General features: G+C 47.5%; 1 protein-coding gene across 6 annotated transcripts in view; it reads right to left on the bottom strand.

The window, feature by feature from the left end:
* TTK (TTK protein kinase) overlaps positions 1–19,031 on the bottom strand; it is a 1,085,566-nt gene that overhangs the window by 338,431 nt on the left and 728,104 nt on the right. For all 6 annotated transcript variants that reach the window (XM_069606303.1, XM_069606306.1, XM_069606304.1 and 3 more), the window contains 2 exons: positions 12,279–12,403; positions 2,286–2,363 (listed from right to left, as the gene is read on the bottom strand). In XM_069606303.1, coding sequence (XP_069462404.1) covers positions 2,286–2,363; positions 12,279–12,403 — 203 coding nt within the window. The remainder of the gene's footprint in view (positions 1–2,285; positions 2,364–12,278; positions 12,404–19,031) is intronic.

Here is a 19,031-nt window from a genome sequence, read left to right as displayed (position 1 = left end):
CAGCCTTTCCCTAGTGAGGTGGGTCTCTTGCAGCAGGGCTATGTCTACGCGCATCCTCTTTAAATACATCATCACTTTGTTGCGTTTAAGGTAGCTGTTGAGGCCCCGTACATTCCAGGTCACAATTCTGAGATTACCCGATGCCATCTAGTCGGTCTATCTCCGTCCCATCCCTCCCAATAATGCTCCCCATGTAGGGTCGTTTCCTGGCTCCTTCCCTTCCGTTAACGAACCGTGCCCCCCTCCCCCAACCTCACACCACTGCACACAACTCCACCTCCCCTCCCCACCAACCCCCAACAATAGCCCAGCTCCATCCCTGGATCTCAGGCCTACCCACGTCTGGACCAGTCTCGTGACCAAGAACAAGGACCCCGCGGGGTGTCACCAATCTAACAGTGACCTAAGTGTACTACTGGGTGCAGAGGTTGCTCCCCAGGAGCTCCCAGTCATCTATTTAGGAGAAGTGAATTCAACGGGACCCGCCGGCAGATGCCGATACTTCCCCCACACAAGCACAATATCAAACTATATTCTAGTCCCAATGTTATAGCTATGGCCTCACGGGTGCCTCTGCAGCGTACTACTTATCTCCATCCGCTTCTGTCTGGGCATCCGATTCCTGTGGTCGACCTTGCATATCCAGCCATTCCATCGCGTCGCTCAGCGTCTCAAAGAAGAGGGATCTGTTCTTATGAATCACCTTTAACCTAGCGGGGTAAAGCAACATGTAGCGGTGGCCTGCCTCTCTGAGCCTCCTCTTCACCGTTCCAAAGTTAATTCGACTCCGTTGTACAAGCAGCATGTAATCCGGATACGCTGTTATATTCGCTGACCCCCTTTCTATCGTGCCCCCTTTCCGGAAAAATTCGAGAATCTGCTCGCGGTCACGATAGTTCAAGATCTTTGCAATCAATGGCTGCGGGGGGGGGGGGGGGGGCTCCTAGTCAGAGCCCTGTGCGCCCTTTCGACCGCGAACCCCTGGGTCAGCTCTCCGCCTGTAATCTCCTGCAAAAGCATGGTTTCAACGAAATCCGTGGGGTTCGATCCTTCCATTCCCTCCGGTACCCCCACTATGCGAATGTTATTGCGCCTGGCGCGCCCCTCCGCTTGCTCTGCTCTGTCCTCCAAATTGCCCACTATCTGCACGAGGGCATGAAGTTCCTTGGCGTGTGTATTGCACGCCTCCACGGTCGGGGGCCAACTCCTTCTCCAGTTCCCCAGTGCGCTCCGCGATCGTTTGCACATCCTGCCGCAACAGGTTCACTTCTTCTCGGACCGCTCCTATCTTGAGGTTTAGGCCCTCTAGCAACTCTTTAATGGCCAGGCCCAGCTTCGTCTCCCAGGCCACCTTCAGGTCAGCAATTGCTGCCAGCACCTCCTGGATGGTACCCGGTGGGTCCGTCGCCGCCGCAGGGGTTTCTTTGCTCTTGCCCCCTTCCGCACCCGAGGGCGACCTAGCATAGGTCTCCATCGTAGGCTGCTTGATCCGGGGTCGCACCACCTTAGAAGACATCCTGTTGCGTCGATTGGGCCCACGCGCCCAGCTGTATCCTCTGCAGTGGGGGCTCGCCCTTATGTTCTTGCTTTCAGCCCGAGGCGCATGCGACCCGTCTATCTGGTTGGGCTCGCCCACGTTCCGACCAACCTTGTCTTCATCAGCTCGTCGGACCTTTTATGGCCCTTTGTCCACAGGTGGCCATCTTGGGTGCTCCCCTTCCTTTGCGCGGCCGCCACCTTCTTCGGGGTCCAGTTCCGTGAATATGCAGTCTCGCCGTTGGGGAGGGCATGCACCGTATGCCCCCCACTTTCATATGCCTTTAGATGCACTGTGGGCTCGTAAGTCCGCCAAAAACCATCACTTTTTTCCCAGGATCAGGATCGGATCATCGGGAGCTCCTCCAAGGAACGTCCTCTCACGTAGCCATCAAGCCACGCCCCCGGCCTAATCTTAACTGGGAAATGCTCAACAGCAAGGGCGAATCAAGGAGAAGCAGCAGGCAACCATGTTTGGTGCCACAGACCAGAACAAAGGAAACCTGTGGGTAGCAGAGTCGTTGCAATTTGGTGAGTGTTAAGGAGATGATCACAGGCAAAAAGTGTGAGGGGGATCACAATCTTGCACAACACTGCAAACGCACAGTTCCAAGAGAAAGAATGTAATGTTTTTTCAGTGTTAATAAATGCAGTGGCCACTTGTTTGGGCATGAGTAATCGAGTAGATGATACAGCATGACCATTTTACTATTGATGCACATGCAAACTAAAAATTACACAGAGCATACCTTTGATCTCGTTTTGCCGTTTTCTTCTGTGGACGTATCTTGAATAGCTTCTGGTGGCATGTAATTCACTGTACCAACCTGATAAAGGACACCATTTTAAAGGAATTTTAAGCAACTGTTAAAGCTCACATTTAACATGAATTACATTTTCTATTATCATGAATTTTGCAATAATTGGTTTCCAGTTGTGTTACGAGTAGTTCAGGTTCTAACAATTGATTAACCCTTTATGTTAATTTCAAACACACTTTATATAGCAAGGCTCAAAGTATGAAGAAATTGGTTACTTACCTGTAATTTTATATCTCAAGTATTTCAATGTTTGTAGATCTGCACGCTTTGAACATTTCCAGTTATTAGATTGGGAAGGCTCTGTAAAGATTAACAGCAGTTAACATTAAAACACATCAGACCGTTTTAGGGAAATTGTGACTTTTTGCACACTTTCCATCCAGTGTCTTCAATGGGGATCCAAGCATTTCTCTTATGAACTTTGACTTTTCACACGTTTTTGGGGTGGCAAGTCTTTTAGCCTCATTCACTTGCACCAGTCACGTGGTGTGTAATGGGTAGTCCCTATGGCTCCAGTTTCTTTTTATCTTTGTTTATTTTAATATAGCATAGCCCACCTTACATGGAGTGCTGCAGGGAGACTGTGGATATGCTGTTCATTGCGTAAATTACTACCCTTTTTGATGTGCACAGAACAAGCTGGTTGCAGGGAGCCTTTTATAACTAACTTTCTTTCTCTGTGCACTAAAAGGCACCAGTGATTTTACAGTGATACTACCTTGAGTACCATATGCTCAAAATGTCTGCCCATTGTGGTAAAACCCTGTGATTTGTGCCATCTTGCTTTTTGGCAGTCTTCCTGTCACTATGCGGGAACTGGAAAAATTTGATCATGCACTTTTGTGGGGTTCGGCCATGGACTCGCGGTCTGTGCAGTGTGTTTGAACGTGCTAGAACTGGGTCTTGAACCATCTGGTCAAATTCATATTGCAGTCAGGGGATGTCTGTTGCTGGGCAGATGTGAGGCAGCTGGATGTCCTTAACTGGACAGCTTCTGTTTGAATGGAGAAGATAATTACCAGTGGAGGGCTAGAGTCACTCAGGGCCAGGATTACGTGTTTCCTCTGGAGTGGGAGCAGACACAGGATGGCCTTAAATAAGATTCAAAGGGCATATTAGGCACGGGGAGATCAGGGTACCCCAGTTTGAATTGTATTTCCTAGCTGGACAATTACAACTCATAGCGGGCTGGCAGATGACCCGACACTAGACACTACACTGTTGCAGCCTACCATAGGACGCTACTTCATGAAGGAAATTATGTGGGTACATGAATCACATTTTGGTCAACTCCCACATCTTTTGATCTCAGGCAAACCACTGTGGTGCAGGGCTTGCCAAGTGTTGGGCATGACAGAGCCCTTTTCCCCGCAGATTCCTTTGGTTGCCATAATGGCTGGGAAGCAGCACTGCGTATAGGGAATCTGCAGATATTGGGAGAGTAGTGGTGTTCTTATGGTGGGCAACCTGCTCTGAGATGGGAAACTGATGGACTTTAGTACAATAATGGAAGAGAATGGTCTACACATGGGACAATTTATACTACACCTTGACCTGGTGCACGCACTGGAAAGGAGGTGGCCGGAACTCAGAGTTGGGCTTGAGGGAAACACTGGGCTAGAATCATATGACATGACTGAAGGGGCACGTAGTGTCCAGAATCTATGAGCTGCTCCTGACTGGCCCGTGCATTCAAGACTCGGGAGTGCGGCTATTGGACTTGGGAAAACCTTTCTCGGATGATAAATGGGGAGAGTAGTGAGGTATCCAAAACAGGTATCCAGGAATGCCAGGTTGAAACACATACAGCCATACATAACACAGAGCATACCTGACGCCCCCCATGATTTCCCAGTTCAAAGACGCAGGGAGGCAATATTGCCCCAGATGCATGGAAGAAAATGTTGGTATGTTGCACATGTTCTGGTCTTGCTGGAAAATGAAGCAGCACTGGGCAGAAATTACAAATAAAGTAGCCGGGGGAGGGATAGATCTTGACATCAAATCCACAGAAGCCTGTTAGACCAGGTCCTTCATTTTTATATCTTTGCACCACGCTTGTGCAGAAACACCCCTATGTGCTGGCCAAGCACAGAATTGTGAGGGCCTGGAAGTCTGTTGATGTCTCTAGGCTGGAAGCGCGGTGGAGTGACTTGCAGAGGTTGGTGGTGGCAGAAACTGTGGTATGGCACAGGGGTTTGCACCAAGGTCTTCGGTAAACAAGCGATGATGTCACATTTTGGAATGTATCAACACAGAATTTTTATTCTCCCCCAGATGATGTAATGGCGGGCCAGGAGAGCCCCGTATGATGTAGTGCATACAGAGACATGGTAAATGACTGGCGCACAGTGAGGCGCACAGGGGAGCAATGAGGTTGTTTGGGACAGGATGTAAAGTAAATGTTTGGAGGTTTAGCAGGATGGGAGAGGGGTATGAGTTCATGTGGAGGAGGTCTTGAGTTAACCATGCAAAAATGTTGTACACCTCTGCATAGGTGATGTAATGGAAAACTAGTAAATTAAATAAAAAAAGGATAGCCTGAGTCAGAAGTAACTTAAGAGTGTGTCTCCAAAACCTATTCTTGCCCTCACAACTAAAGCTAAACAATGTGTAGGGATGTTAGCAATAAAAGAAATAGTGTTCCAAAGAAGGTTTTGAGCTTCTTCGTGCTTTGGGTTTACTTTCCAGCTCCCCCTTCCCCAAGTTCACAACAGTTCCACAAAGATCCTAGAGGAATCTCAGAGTTTCCTTCCCCAAGAAAACAAAAGTTCAAAATGTGACTCAGGTTTCTCCTCTCCCAAGACACCAGCTTGCTCAGCTTGTACTTAAAGTCCGCCTCTCAATATTCAAAAACCAAATCCATGTCCACTTTATACTACTTCTAGTTCTGGATAGTTCACAGATTGCTTTCTTCTGCTTCACTTCAAAAATCTCTTTCAGGCACTTGTAATTACTTTCTGTACATTTCTTTGGCTTTCCCGGTATAGGTGTAGTTGTCGGACCACACGGTCCACCCATTACAGGTCACCCTAGGAGCACTTGCCCACACAGGTTCTTCTGTAGCTGCACCTGCGTTCTGGCTCACACTAACTTGGCTCACTCTTTGCCAGCCTTTTGGCTTCAACACAACGTGCTTCAATCTTTGCCAGTCTTTGGACTTTGCCACCATGAGCTCATTTATGCAGTTCACTTTGTGGTGCTCTTTTCTCTTCACCACGCTGCTCTCACACTCCTTAGCAATGTTCCATTCTTGCTTTCTATTGAATTTTATTAGCTTCGCTCTTAACCTGCAATATATGGTATTCGCTTGTCACACCAACTTATCATTTGCACATTGGCTCACCAAAAGCTTTCATTCGGCTCAGTATTCAATAATTTCCAGTTCTTGTTTGTTCATACGTCGCAGTAATCATTAAAAACCATTTACTTTGGTTCACTGAATCCTGCACTTTAATTCTCGTTCATTCGGCATTTGGGTGATCCCGGTCTCCGGCGTCTCCTCCGGGCAGCGGTCACCTTCTGCTCTGTCATAGACTTCATTCATTCAGCGGTCACCTCCTGCTCTGTGTAGACTTCATTGGTGGACAGCGAGCAGTTTGCTGCTCTCTCTCTCACTAGCGTCCAGCGTCTCTTCTCCAACCTGCAACTCCGGATGCTGGCAACGACCAGCGATGCTCCCAATACTGTGGTGTTCGCTCTGCCCTTCCTCCCGTCACAGTTTCTTCTTGGTTTCGCCGGCGTCCTGGTTTGCCGACATGATTATCCTCGGCTGCCTCATACACCGCAGGATTTCTCAGTCTGCAGGCCGCCCTGTTGGCCTCCCTGCTGATCGTCTCTGTGCACTTTGACACCATCTTTTATACACCTTCACCGTTTAACAGGTTGCAGTGAGAGCCTCTAGGCTCAATTGCCTGACCACAATTAGCAAGATATTCTGGCCCTTACACTAGTGTGTAGGCCTCTTCCTCGTCTCAGTACTAGAATGGTGAAATGATCCATTAGTGTGCATTCCTCTTAGTCGCCTCTTCTTCCCCAAGTTCTACAGTGGAATGAATGAGAGGAATTGAGGGGAGAGGGTTCACAATAGCCTGTAGGGGGAGAGGGATGTTGGTTGTCAATTGGAAAAGGGGACATACATATTGGCTATCTGAAAAGTTTGGAAATGGTAAGATGGATAATACCCTACAGAAGTAGATGGCGAGCAAAGGGTATTCCGATAACGTCTTGATTTTTCCAGGGGATGTGAATGTGGCAAAAATCTGTAATGAGGCGTTCTTGTCTTTTTCAACACTAGGGTTTGATTTGATAAGAAGAACTGGAGGGGGTTTGGCAGTATCCTAAAAAAGGCTTCAGGGACTGAGGGTTTATTTTGGAATGGAAACAGAGTACCATGTATCACCTGGTGACCTCCTTCCACGCCCCCAGGACCCTCCACCAAGGTTATCTTCCCTCACATATCCGCCCCCACGGTTGGGATCCAAAAGTGATGGACCTTCCCTAGCCACATGAGAGGAAGACCCAAGGGGAGTAAATGGGAGGATACCCTCAGGTTCCTCACATCGGGCAAATGTGCAGAGGTTCGCTGGGTCTGTCCCAGGAGAGATTACTGGTCCACTGCAGAAGTCGTCCTTGGGTCATCAGTCTACTCTTCGAAGGACTCTTGGCTCCAATGCAGATCTCAAGAATGGCTGCAGATGTTTTTCTCTTATTCAGATTCATGGCTGAAAGCAAGTCCAAGCGCACCAACGTTAAGGATCTGCAAATTCAAACAGCTAGTGATTGTCTGATCAGGGTCAACTAGGGGTTTCACATTTGCCCCAGTAGCAGACTTTCTGGCGCCAGTGATGTGGCCTGGGACTAGACAGTTTGAGCCCCATTCTTGGGCCAAAGAGACACAAAGCCATATTAACTGGTGAAAGCGGCACTTTCCCAGGCAAGTGCATGACTTTAGAAGTAATTTCCTGAAAAGGCATTGAGGCGGGCAAACAACAATATGGCCAAAGAATACGCAAAAATCCTGTGGCATTAGGGTATTGGCCACATCCAGTAGCCATGAGGGGGTGTACCACACTGGGTAAACGCCAATGTGCACACCAAAAATAATGCCACAACAGTTAAAATGAAAGTGCTGCCACCAGCTTGTCTTTAGGCACATATAAAAATAACCATGTGTATAAAGTTAGGTTGTGTGATGAATCCCTAGATGTCCCTAGACACAAATATTAAGAACACCAAAAACAGAGCGAGAAACTCAGGTCGGGACACGCATCCACTAAAGAAGAGCCCTACAAATCACCTCCTTTGTGACGGTACTTGGCAGGTTAGTGAACCAAGTCTGTCCAATGAACTAAGAGCTAACCTTCGCCGAAGCTCCCTGGAAGTCAGACCCTCGACAGGCTGCCGACCGGAGATGGGGACCGCCGGGGAGAATGAAGATGAGCACCGGACATTCCGTCCACCATCGTTGACAAGGGTTCACAGGTTTGCTGTAACCACTGGGGGCCCGTTGAAGCCGTGTTGACCAGAAGCGGGGTCCACTTGATGTCGTACCATTGACGACCGGAGCCGCACGCTCCTTTGCCTAAGACTTTTGATTCACGGACACGCTCGTCCGCACCGCCACCTGCCTTATCCCGCCGGAGAAGGCCAGGCCGTCGACACACCGAGGATCATCCGCTGGTGGGTTTCCCGCCACCCAAAGACCGTAGAGATGCCGGACGACTTGACATCCTTGCTGGACCACATTTCTTCACAAACTCTTTGCGGTCCTGAACTATCGACATCGACGTCCCCCGCACGCCTCTTCCTATTTCAGGTACTTTGGGGTGGTAGACATTTTTTAGAAGGGAATAAGACTCATTGAACAATATATGGACTGGGCTTGTAGCATATCTTTATTTTACAGGTTACCCAGGTTGGGAGGGGCGGGGTCTCCACACAGAACTGTGTCTAGGTAACGGGGCCAGTATTTTGCCAATTGTTCTAACCAACTGCTTTCCCTCCTATATCTATTGTTTGTTACCTTTATTAATTGATTTGTGTGACATTTGACCAGAGTATAGTTGATACACTTTAAATAAGATCTGATAATAATTCTGGTACCACTCAGAACTGTATATATTTGCCATTGTAGATTTACTGAGCACAAAGTGAGTTATTGTGATTGTGTATATAACTTTGAACTTTATATAAAGACTATGTTTTAACTAATACAGTGTGTGGACATTCCTTTGTGGGTGCTTGGGGACTACACTGTACTTAAGAACCAGCCCGCATCACCTCCTGAGAAGCTAGGCCTCGATTGCTTGTCCATTGCTACCGTAATAGAGAATCTTTGCTGAGGCTGAGGTCCTCTGTGCCTCTCCGCTGCCACATAGAGAGCAGGAGTACAGACATCCCCCTCCAGTCTTCACAACCCTCCTGTCTTCTTTCGGACCAGAAAGTATCTGAAGTACATTCCGGAGCCCCAGAGGCGCTGGGTTACTGGCTCTATCATCCCCTTTTTTTAACATGGTGTGGACCTCATGCAGCAGATGTGTCACATTCTTTTCTTGTCAAGCCACAGGGGGAACACGCAAACACCTGTGTTGAAACTCCACGGTGTGCCACTGTCCGAGAGTGTTGAGCACCCATCTGTCAGTGGTGATGGTCTTCCACACGGTGACAAACCTCGCCAGCCGGCCTCCCACTGGGGTGCACAAGTGGGGGCCAGAGTCCATGGCTGGTTCAGGCCTGTTTCGGTGTTGGGGCCCTGCCCCGCGGGAGACGCCTCTGCTGTCGTATGCCTGTGAGCTACTTTTTTACACCTCGAGGCGTGTAGCTGGAAGGGTGTCGATAAGGGGTGTTATATCCCTTCGAGGACATGTCGGACTTTCCTCTCAAGGAACAAATGGACGACGTCTGACGTTGCTGCGGGGTACTCCGTGAACATGCCGTTTCCATGTCTGTTTTGAACACCTGTAGAGTCTTGTCAACGGTCTTGCCAAAGAAGTTATCAACATCAAACGGCATGTTCAACACTTTGGACTGAACGTCCGGTCTGAAGTTGGTGGTGTTGAGCCATCCCTGCCACTGAAGAGACACTGTTGCCCACTTGCCAGAAACCTTTGTCTGCGAGGTCTACTGCCATTGTAATGGCATGTTCCGAGGCCACTTCCCATTCCTGTAACAGCTCCAGACCTTCCACTTTCTTATCAGCTAACAAGGCCAGAATAGGGCCTAGTTTTTACCATAGCTCCCAGTTATAGCGGGATAAAATGGCCGGGGCGTTAGCGGCTTTAATGGTGCTGGCAGCAGTGTAGATGATCCTCTTTCCCATCGCGTCCAGCTTCTTTCCCTCCTGGTCCGGGGGCACCATGGACGAAGACGGGTTCGCCTATAGTTATCTTGCAGCAGCCGAGACCCCAGAGTCAGGTGAAGGCTGGGACCTCATGCCCTTGGGAGCCGGGACTCTGTATTTTTTCTTGAGTCTATCCCGCTTGGGCGGCACAGTGCTCGGGGTCATCATTGAGGCCAAATCCTCCTCCCAGATATCGTCCAGCAAGGTACTGAAATTATGGTATTTTGTCTGGATTCCCATTGTTGGTAAAGGAATCCTTCTGTTTTTGTCTCCTGCTGAGGCCCTGGACATCATAGCGTGAAACAAGCCAACCTCATCCAGTAGATGGGGTTTCATCCTCGCCCAATGGTTCCCCAGTGTGCTGGTACGAAGTCATCTGCCTTGTTGGTGTCCGTCACCATAGCCGCGCGTGTTGCCGGACCCCCAGTCAGAGTCAAATCCCAAGATTGAGGTGTCGATTGACAGCTTGGGCCGGGTAGGTCCCTTGCCTTGCGCTGGGGTGGACTCCCAGACAGCGATCTTGGAGGGCTCCTAGATGGTGCAGTGCCCGGTGTGGGAAGCAGTCTCTGCTGGATTTCCGAGACCAGCGCATGCAGCGTTGTTAATGTGCCCAAGGCCATGTCCCTCGGTTGAGGCGTGGAAGGAAGGAGCGGTGGAGGTTCAGGACAGATAGGCCTTCTTTGGCGAAGCAGTGAACCCGATGCCCTCCGTGGGGGACCCCCCCGCATAGTCCGAATAATAATCTTCAGGCAGATTATCCTCGTCCGAGATGGCATAAATCTGCACAGGCTTCTCCGGGGCAGCCCGCTGGTCCGTACCCTTCTTAGGGACGGTAGGAGCTTTACCCCTTCCCCTCTCCGGAGACTTCTGGGGCAGAGGAGTCAGGGGAGCTGCCCCCATTTGCAGGCGCCGAAGCAGCTGCCTCACACCTTGGTGGCAGTGACACTCTAGGAGTAGCTGTCATGACCGTGTACAGCACCTTCGTGGCCAGCCAACGAGATTATCGGCAGGGTAGTAGGTTCCTTTGAGGAAGTCGATGACGAAGTTGTTCTGGCCAGTTGACCTGCCGATGAGGATGGCCCTGCTGAGGGGGGTGGGGATGGCTGCGAAGGGGCACCTTTCGATCTTTCCTTTGATGTCTTATCCGCAGATGGTAAGCACCCCTCACCAGTAGGCTTGCTGTAGAAGAAGTTGGTGACAGCGACCTTGTCCTTCCCATGCTGGGACCCACAGCTGCGCCAAACCCAGTTGGATCAACACTGTGCAGTCTGGCTGCCTTTTGGACCCCCGGAGGCGGAGCATCCTCAAAGGACATGAACCTCTTTTCCGAGGGAGTTCATTTTTGGGTCTGGCCCGTCCTGGGGGGGAAAAAGGCCATGCCCTGAAGCAGGGTCAGAACCAGATTTTAACCAACCGCCAGCCTGCTGTGGCGGTCTTTCTTTGTCTTTTTCAAAAATCCCCGGCAGACCTCGCATCCCTCCCCATCATGGTCCAGATGCAGCCAATACAGACATTTGTGTCGATCTTCGACATACACATTCCTCAATCCACACTTTGCCTAGAGTTTGAAGAGGCAACTCTCTTCTTCGGTCATGGTGGAAAGGGGTGAAGTAGGTCTTCTCGAAACTCGTTAAAAGATCCACGATGTAGTATGATCTTTGCCGATATCAGGCCCCCACTGCCGGTAATCGACCTTGGGTCGAACGATAACACAAAAAGAAAAAAGAAATCGGTCAAAATCTACTCAAGATTTGTCGAAAAAACACTTGAAATTTGAAAAATTGCTCAGAATGTAAAAAGAGGACTCCCAACACTGAAGAGTGCAGTAAAGCTCTGAAGATGTCTACCAGGGGTGGAGTTTAGGAAGAGGACTGTCATTGGATGGGGTCAGTATGACCCAGAGGACAGTGATTGGTTTAAAGGAGAAATACAGTTTTAAAGCTAAAGTGAAATGTTTTTTTCTTTTACCGAGGATTCAAAGCCAGACAGTGAATATTGATGAGCATGTGGAACCATGCTGTATCCCCATCCTAGAGAACTACAGTTTTATCTCCCTCCAGGTCCTTAGACCAGTCTTGCAGGGTCTTTAGAGCTTGCTTGCATACCCTATTTGGTACCTCCGAACCACCGACCTTGACGTTCTAACATTGGGATGAGTCCATGGCGGTCGCTCTTGCTTTTGGTGGTTGAACCTTGATCATCGTTACACCAAAGAATGATTTTGGCCTATCTTTTGGATGAAAATCTGTCTCGAAGCTGTAGGATACATGTTACTCACCACAGGGTTGTGGAAACCCTCTCTAACAGGCAAGCATAACAGTTGGGAACACATAGAACCAGAGAACAGTAAGGTGTACCTTTAATAAAAGGAAAGAATTGAGAGAAAAGCTGTGACAGATCTCTTCCCTCACGCAAAAAGATTCAAGTTCACTTGACAATATTGGGTCTTCCAGTAAATGTTCAATATAATGGTTGATGACGTACTTTTACTGCATATTTTTAAAAGATGTGAAAATATTTTAAGTTTGAGCTAGACATTTTTTAAATTAGTAAAAGCAGAAATAAAAAGCATACATTACCTGAGAATCTTTAACAATGCTGGTAACGTCGGGTTGCAATTGATTTGCAATGCCAAAATCTATTAATTTAAGCATACCATCCACTATTAAAAAGTTAGCAGGTTTCAAGTCGCTGTGAACAATGCCTTAAACAAAGGAAATAATGCTGTTAATATTAATCAAACTCTTGCCCTGTAAACACAAAACACCCAATGTTAAGATCTGCCATTCTATTGCCGATCAAACAGCAAGCGCACATGAAGGATTACACTGGTGATTTGATAAAGTAGTCTGACACTTTGGAGATACATCTATTGCATCAACTGCTTAAATGATGCTTAATCAATGGCACACTTGGCAGGTGTAGCAACTTATCAGGTTTTTAGAAAGCACACTGTCTGCAATGGTACACACCTGTGTTTGAGTCAAACTCACGGCAGTGGGTTGTTTGCCATTTACGGGCAGTAAATGGCAAAGAACTGTTCCGCTGCATGGCAGCATTGCACCATATATGAAGTGTACATTACGATGACGTGCACCTTTTTACAGAAAGCGCAGTTAAATATTTTTTTACCCGTCACCATGGGGCGAGTATGTAAATGAAGGAAGTCACCCTGCAGGTCTAGTGGTATTTGCAAGGCCTGGACAGGTTGGTGGTTCAAGCCCACTCAATGGCGTTTTTTTGTTATTAGGTGCTGATTTAATAACATGCACACAGTGCATGAATAACAAAATTAAAGGACCATAGACGGAATCGTCTCACTCTAAAGCTAACTGCATGCCCAATAACTGGTGGTAGGCACATTACATTCTAATGCTAAAGTGTAAGAAGTAAAAGGGAACTGTACACAACAGTAAAGGTGCATTTACATAGTCCTAATCAGGACACAGGATGCCAAAACATGAATAGTTACAGTAAGCACCACAAACTCCTGTGCACAGTAGGCTTAATACACTTGTAGACCATGTACGCTATATACATCACCTAGAGGGAGTACTAAGGGGTTAACATTTTCTTAACCAAGGTCAGAGGGCCACCAAAATTCTGAACAGGATTATGTATAATGCACCTATAGAGCAAAAAGTGTTTCAAGGCCAGTTCAAGACCTATATGGTCATATTACACAAACTCCACCGGTCTACTGTTGGAACGTAGTAGGTGGTCTAATTGGACAGTCATGGGGAAATTGGCATGAATCATAGTTGTGATCTTTTAGGGTAGACCCTCTAAATGATTGTTAAAGCATTTAGCATTTCATTTATTCATGAAGATCGGTGGGGATTGCATCGGCGAAGAAATGCAAAAACTACTGATGCAGACATCCTCAGGACACTTGGACGCATTCCAGCGATGATCATTCTTTGCAGGTGGATATAGGTGTCCGTCCAGTCGCTGTCACATTACCTGTTCTAAATTCCAGAAGGCAACTTATGGCACAAGCTGATTAAAACCAAATTTCTGGGTGTGAACGCAGAATGACTGTTCTAGCGCGGTAGCCCACGAGACAACTGGTCAGTCCACCGGGCAGTGCCGGGACACTTCCCAAAGCTCTGCAAAGTTGGATCCTCGAGAAGGCCTTGAGATTAGATGGTTGTATTAGTCCAAAGGTAGAAGAACCACTCGGAGTCATTGGAGATCGAGCAGAGCTTTGCAAGGTGGGTACAGGAAGGGATGCTGGGCCACTTCAGTAGTCTTCATTGGATCTTCATCTTCAGCAGGCTGCTCCTCTTCAAGGGATTCTTGGCTCCAACTTATATATCTGAAGAAATGGTTGCAGGAGTCGTCCTCTTATCCCAAATTCGAGCTGGAAGCAAGTTCAAGCCCACCAATGGTAATGATCTGTGTTAGGCAGAATCCCGTGCAGTGCCCTTAGGGACCACTACACACAATTAAGACTACAGGTGGCAATACAAGTTTTACCTTGTGTACAAGCCTGTACTACTATGTCAGAGTGGTAGCAGTGGCGGAGCAGCCAGGCTTATCTCAAGAGTATATGAGCAGTAGCAGAGATTACACAAAGGGACCGCAATTACTGTGGCACAAGCAAACGACTCAAGGTTTCAGGTAGAAAAATATAAGTACATTTATTTTAAACTATTCGTTATAAACAGAACACTTGTATTAAACTTCAATAAAAACCACATGTTAAATATATTACAACTAACCAATTTACTTTGTACAGTAAGTCTCAAGGGAAGTACCCTGCGTTTGAATGAACCGGTGTTATGAACAAAACAAGTTACCACAAATACGATTGCGAACACTTTTTGACAGTTCGGTCTACTAAACAAACGCGTATCCGTGACATGAAATGCTACTGGGGCAAAAACACACTTAGCACCTGAGATACCCAGAGGGAATTGGAGGCAAAAATCAAAGGCAATATTTTGGTTAGGCAGGCAGAATCAAGAAACACTCAGAGACAGGAGATCAATAGTCAAAGGGCAGCAGCCAGGGTAGAAAGACACTGGGGCCAGTTGCCGAAGATCACACGGTCAGACAGTTCACGATTCAACGTAGCCAAAAGTACTTCGATATTGTCACTGTTCGGAAGCAAAAGTTATAAGAAGGAGGGAAGACAAGGGCAAGCCTTGGAAATGAAGAAAAAGGGATTCACCCAGTTTCCTCAACAGAACACAGTACCTTGTTCCAGTGGTGCAGCTAGTTCCTGTTGGTTTCCCGCAGACCCACGATTCCTGGAGCTTCGTTGTGAAGGACGTCGTCTGAAGGGGGTCTGCACCACACAGGGATGAAGCCTGCAGCAGCGACAAGGAATAAAAGGTGCGCTCCTTAAAAACAGGAGAGGCTCTTCAGGTGGCTATCTGGACCACTACAGCAGTGTTCAGCGATTTCGACCACGGAAGAGGATCCTCTGGCTGTAGAAGATGAGCTGGTTATCCCCGCCAAGCTCAAGGGAAGAAGACTCCGGACTGGATCTTCTCTGAGTCGTTAAAGGGCAGATTGCTCAGGACTGCAGCAGGGCTTCACTGGGACGGGGTAGTTGCAGTAGCCGACGTTCTCTCCGCTTCTCTTCGGTTCCTTGTAGTTCCAGTGGTGACTCTCTGACTTCTAGCCCAAGAGACCTGCCTTTTATGCAAAGAAAAAACCCATTCATGCAGCCTGGCTGTCAATCACCCAGCAGGGGGGTTTGTCCAGCCCCGACAACTACCCTGGCCAATCATGACAAAGTGCGACTTGGGTTTCCTAGGATCCCCTGTGCAGGGGGTGACTACACCCCTCCCTCACATTCAGCCCACCTAGATACCCAGGCGCCTTGAGGAGGGCTTCTGAGCAGAAGCCCGCCAAAAGACAGTGAACAAAGAAGGCGAACCTAGTTTGCCACGCAAAGTAAAACACAAGGAGGTCTTTAACAAAAAGAAATGGCGAATAAACCCAACCGGAGCCAAAAGAAAGACGATTTGGTCAAGCGGGTTTATGTTCGAGTCTAATATAATAGCCAAGAACAGTACCACGTTTATATAATATAATCACGGTGGAAAGGTTAGTGTAGATACCACTGCCACCAGCCAAGTCTAAATGTTAAAAGAGCGAGACAATGCTCTAGGAGGTACAGATAAAGGGATACGAGTTAACCCTTTCCAGTACTCCACAGAAGATGGGGTGTACTGGATCTGTGGTAGATTGACTAAGTAAAGTTAATGGTAACTTTACCCTTTTCTGGGGGACAGTAGTCGCCTCAGAAATGGAGTCGAGGGAAGTCTCAAAGACAACCCTGTACCACAGCACTGAAGGTGTTGTGTGACACACAAAAAGGGGGCTACTGAAGTGGTGTACTTCAGAGTCCACAATCATAAAAACAGGTAGAAACACATAGCAAAACCCAGGTAACAGTGGGGGAAAAGCTCTCACTCTTACCAAGTGGAAATAAATAAACTCCAGAAGTCCAGCAAAGCTGCTGGGGGACTCACTAGGTGAGAGAAATTAGCCATAAATGAGAATTCTCCCTAATAATCTGCACCATGGAAACAGACAGTGGGTGTCCAACCAGGGACAACTACTGGTTTCACATTTATCTCACACCTAGACTTCTGGCATCACTGATGTGTACTGGGCCTAGACAGTCCCAGCCCCATTCCTTGGGCTGGGGACACACACACACACACACACACACACAAGCCTGAGAAAAAGACAGCTTTCCTGGGCAAGTATAAAACCGAATAAGGGATTTCCTGATATGGCAAGTCAGGAAGAAGGCCAAACACTAAAGCCACAGAATGCGCGAAAATCACGTGGCACAGCCATTTTAGGGAACAAGTCATATTTACTAGCCAAATGAGTTAAAGGAGAAAGTGCACACCAAAAAAAGCAAAAACAGTAGAAATGTAACTGCTGCCACCATCTTATCTTTAGGCACACATAAAAGTAACCAACAATCCCATGTGTAAGAAGCTAGGGTGATACAAAAGCATCCCCAATGCACTGCACTTTAAAGTGCTGTGTGCAATGTTAAAAATACACTAATTCCAAAGGGAAACAGCGTTTCCTGGTACTGTTAGTCTGAAAGAATCCATTTCCCCTTCACAATGACCAAAAAGGAAGTGAAGCTGAAGGCGTTACTGCCCTTCAAAAAGTAATGGCAGGATAAAAATAGAGCAAAAAGAATGGTGTTCCATACAAAATGATGGCGGGAAGGTTGCAAAAAGCAAATCTTTCCTAACATTAGGCATGTTGACTGTCAAATGAGTGTCAGGGATATTTTGCTTTAATGTATATAAGAATGATGGCAAGATTTCAGAGAGCATGAGATGGCATACAAATCTGCTTGTAATGTTAACCCTACTTGTAGAGCGCACTAACACCCGGAGGCATCATGGTGCTAATGGGAGGGAGACACAAAGAGAACAAAAAAATAGCAAACACAATATAGGAAACTTAACACAGAAGGGTTTTGAGGTGGTGCCGAAACAGAAGATGATAATCAATAGCACAGAGATAGTGTGGGAGCTTGTTCCATAGAACCGCAGCAGACACTGAAAAAGCATGACCGCCGATCCTGGCCCGACAAAACCTAGGGACCTGGATCAGGGTTCTAGATGGTATTTACCAACAGAACCTTTTCTGCAAAAACTTAGCACCAAAACCGTAAAAAGTCTGGTGAATAATGCAGAGGGACTTCAATTGAATTTGCTGGTTAACAGGGAGCCAATGAAGGTGGCGCAGAGTGGGGGAGATATGATCCCGCATACAGACACAAGTAACCACTTTGTCTACAGTGTACTGAAGTATCTGGAGCCAGTGGAGTATATATGCAGGCTGAGACAAGGAGAGTTACAGTAGTCCAGAGAATCATAAACAGAGGACGCTGCCACAGGGGCCTGCATGTCAAGGGGCAAAAAAGGAAGACCTGTTTGCACGATTTTGAACTTAAAATAGCCTCCTCGACAGAGCTAACCTGGCCATCGATCGAGAGGGTGGTCGAGATCTCAACTCCAAGGTCCATGACAACGGTAACAGATTTAGGGCTTGGACCAATGGAGGGTGGCCAAAGCTCCGATGTCCAGACTGAGGTCCACAAGGGAGCTCCCACTATTAAGAACTCAGTCTTATTGCTATTCAATTTAAGCCAATTACGGCTCATCCTGTCACCAACCGCAATCAGGCAGTTGGTGATATTGGCTGAGGCCTCATAAAAGGCATGATTGAGGGGCACCACAATCTGGGTATCATCTGTGTAGATGCAACAGCGGAGGCCAAAGAATTGGATGAGTATATCCAGTGGCTGCATATAGACAAAGAGAATAGGTGACAGAGCAGAGCCTTGGGGGACCTCACAGGCAACAGAAACAGAGGTGGACCGGAAGGGAGGCAGAGAGAGAAAGACTGAGAACAGTTGGCAAGGAAAGTTTTGAAGAAGGCCAGCACAGGGCCAGAAATGCCACATCTATCAACCTTTCAATCAAGATGTTATGCTAGATTGTGTCGAATGCCGCTGATAAGTTGAGCAAGATCAGAGCACCGACACCCCCCTGGTCAGTAAGCATAGCCCGGTCGTCCATGGCCGAAACCAGGACAGTCTCAGTACCCAGCCCAGGTCGAAATGCGGTCTGGAAAGGGTCAAAGAGGATTCTTCCAAGAAGGAAGAAAGCAGAGGGGTAACCAGACTCAAGGGTTTTCATCAACAGGGGAAGGAGCAAAATAGGACGATAGTTAGATGGAAAAAGAGTCCAGGTAAGGCTTTTTCAAGAGGGGAGGACTAGGGTGTGCTTCAGAACCGGGAGAATAAAGCCAGTGAGCAAAACATGGTTCACTGTCTTGGTGAGCAAAGGAGCAATTTCTACAATGCACTTTTCCACTACAGAGAGTGGGATGGTATCCAAAGGGGAGGCTGACGTAAGTTTGGAAATGGCCTGAAAAATGTCTTTTGGCCCAAAATAAGGAAAAGCGCACCAAGAACTGTTCACCAATAGGGAGGTAAGGAAATTGCAAATTGGGTCAGAAACTGGCAATGAGTTGGCAATTTTTTTGACAAATAGTGTACATTTTTGTGATGAAAGAGGCTGACAGAGTATTGCATAGCTCCTGTGAGGACGTCACAGAAGCAGAAAGAGAAGCCCTGGTGGAGAGAGAGTGTACAGTTTTAAAGAGTTCCTTGGATTGTTTGAGAACTGACGCAATTTGGCCTGTAAAAAGTTGTACTTTGCTTCAAAGATGGCCCATCAGTGTAGCTTGCTGAAAAAACGATTTAGCAGAAGAGCAATAATTGGTGCTCCAACGTTGTTCATCCTGATGACGGCAAAGACTGAGTTTGGCAA

Source organism: Ambystoma mexicanum, chromosome 4p (genome assembly GCF_040938575.1).
Source record: "Ambystoma mexicanum isolate Mex_15411 chromosome 4p, UKY_AmexF1_1, whole genome shotgun sequence".
In the NCBI taxonomy this organism is placed as follows: Eukaryota; Metazoa; Chordata; class Amphibia; order Caudata; family Ambystomatidae; genus Ambystoma; species Ambystoma mexicanum.
This window is presented reverse-complemented; position numbering and strand designations above follow the sequence as displayed.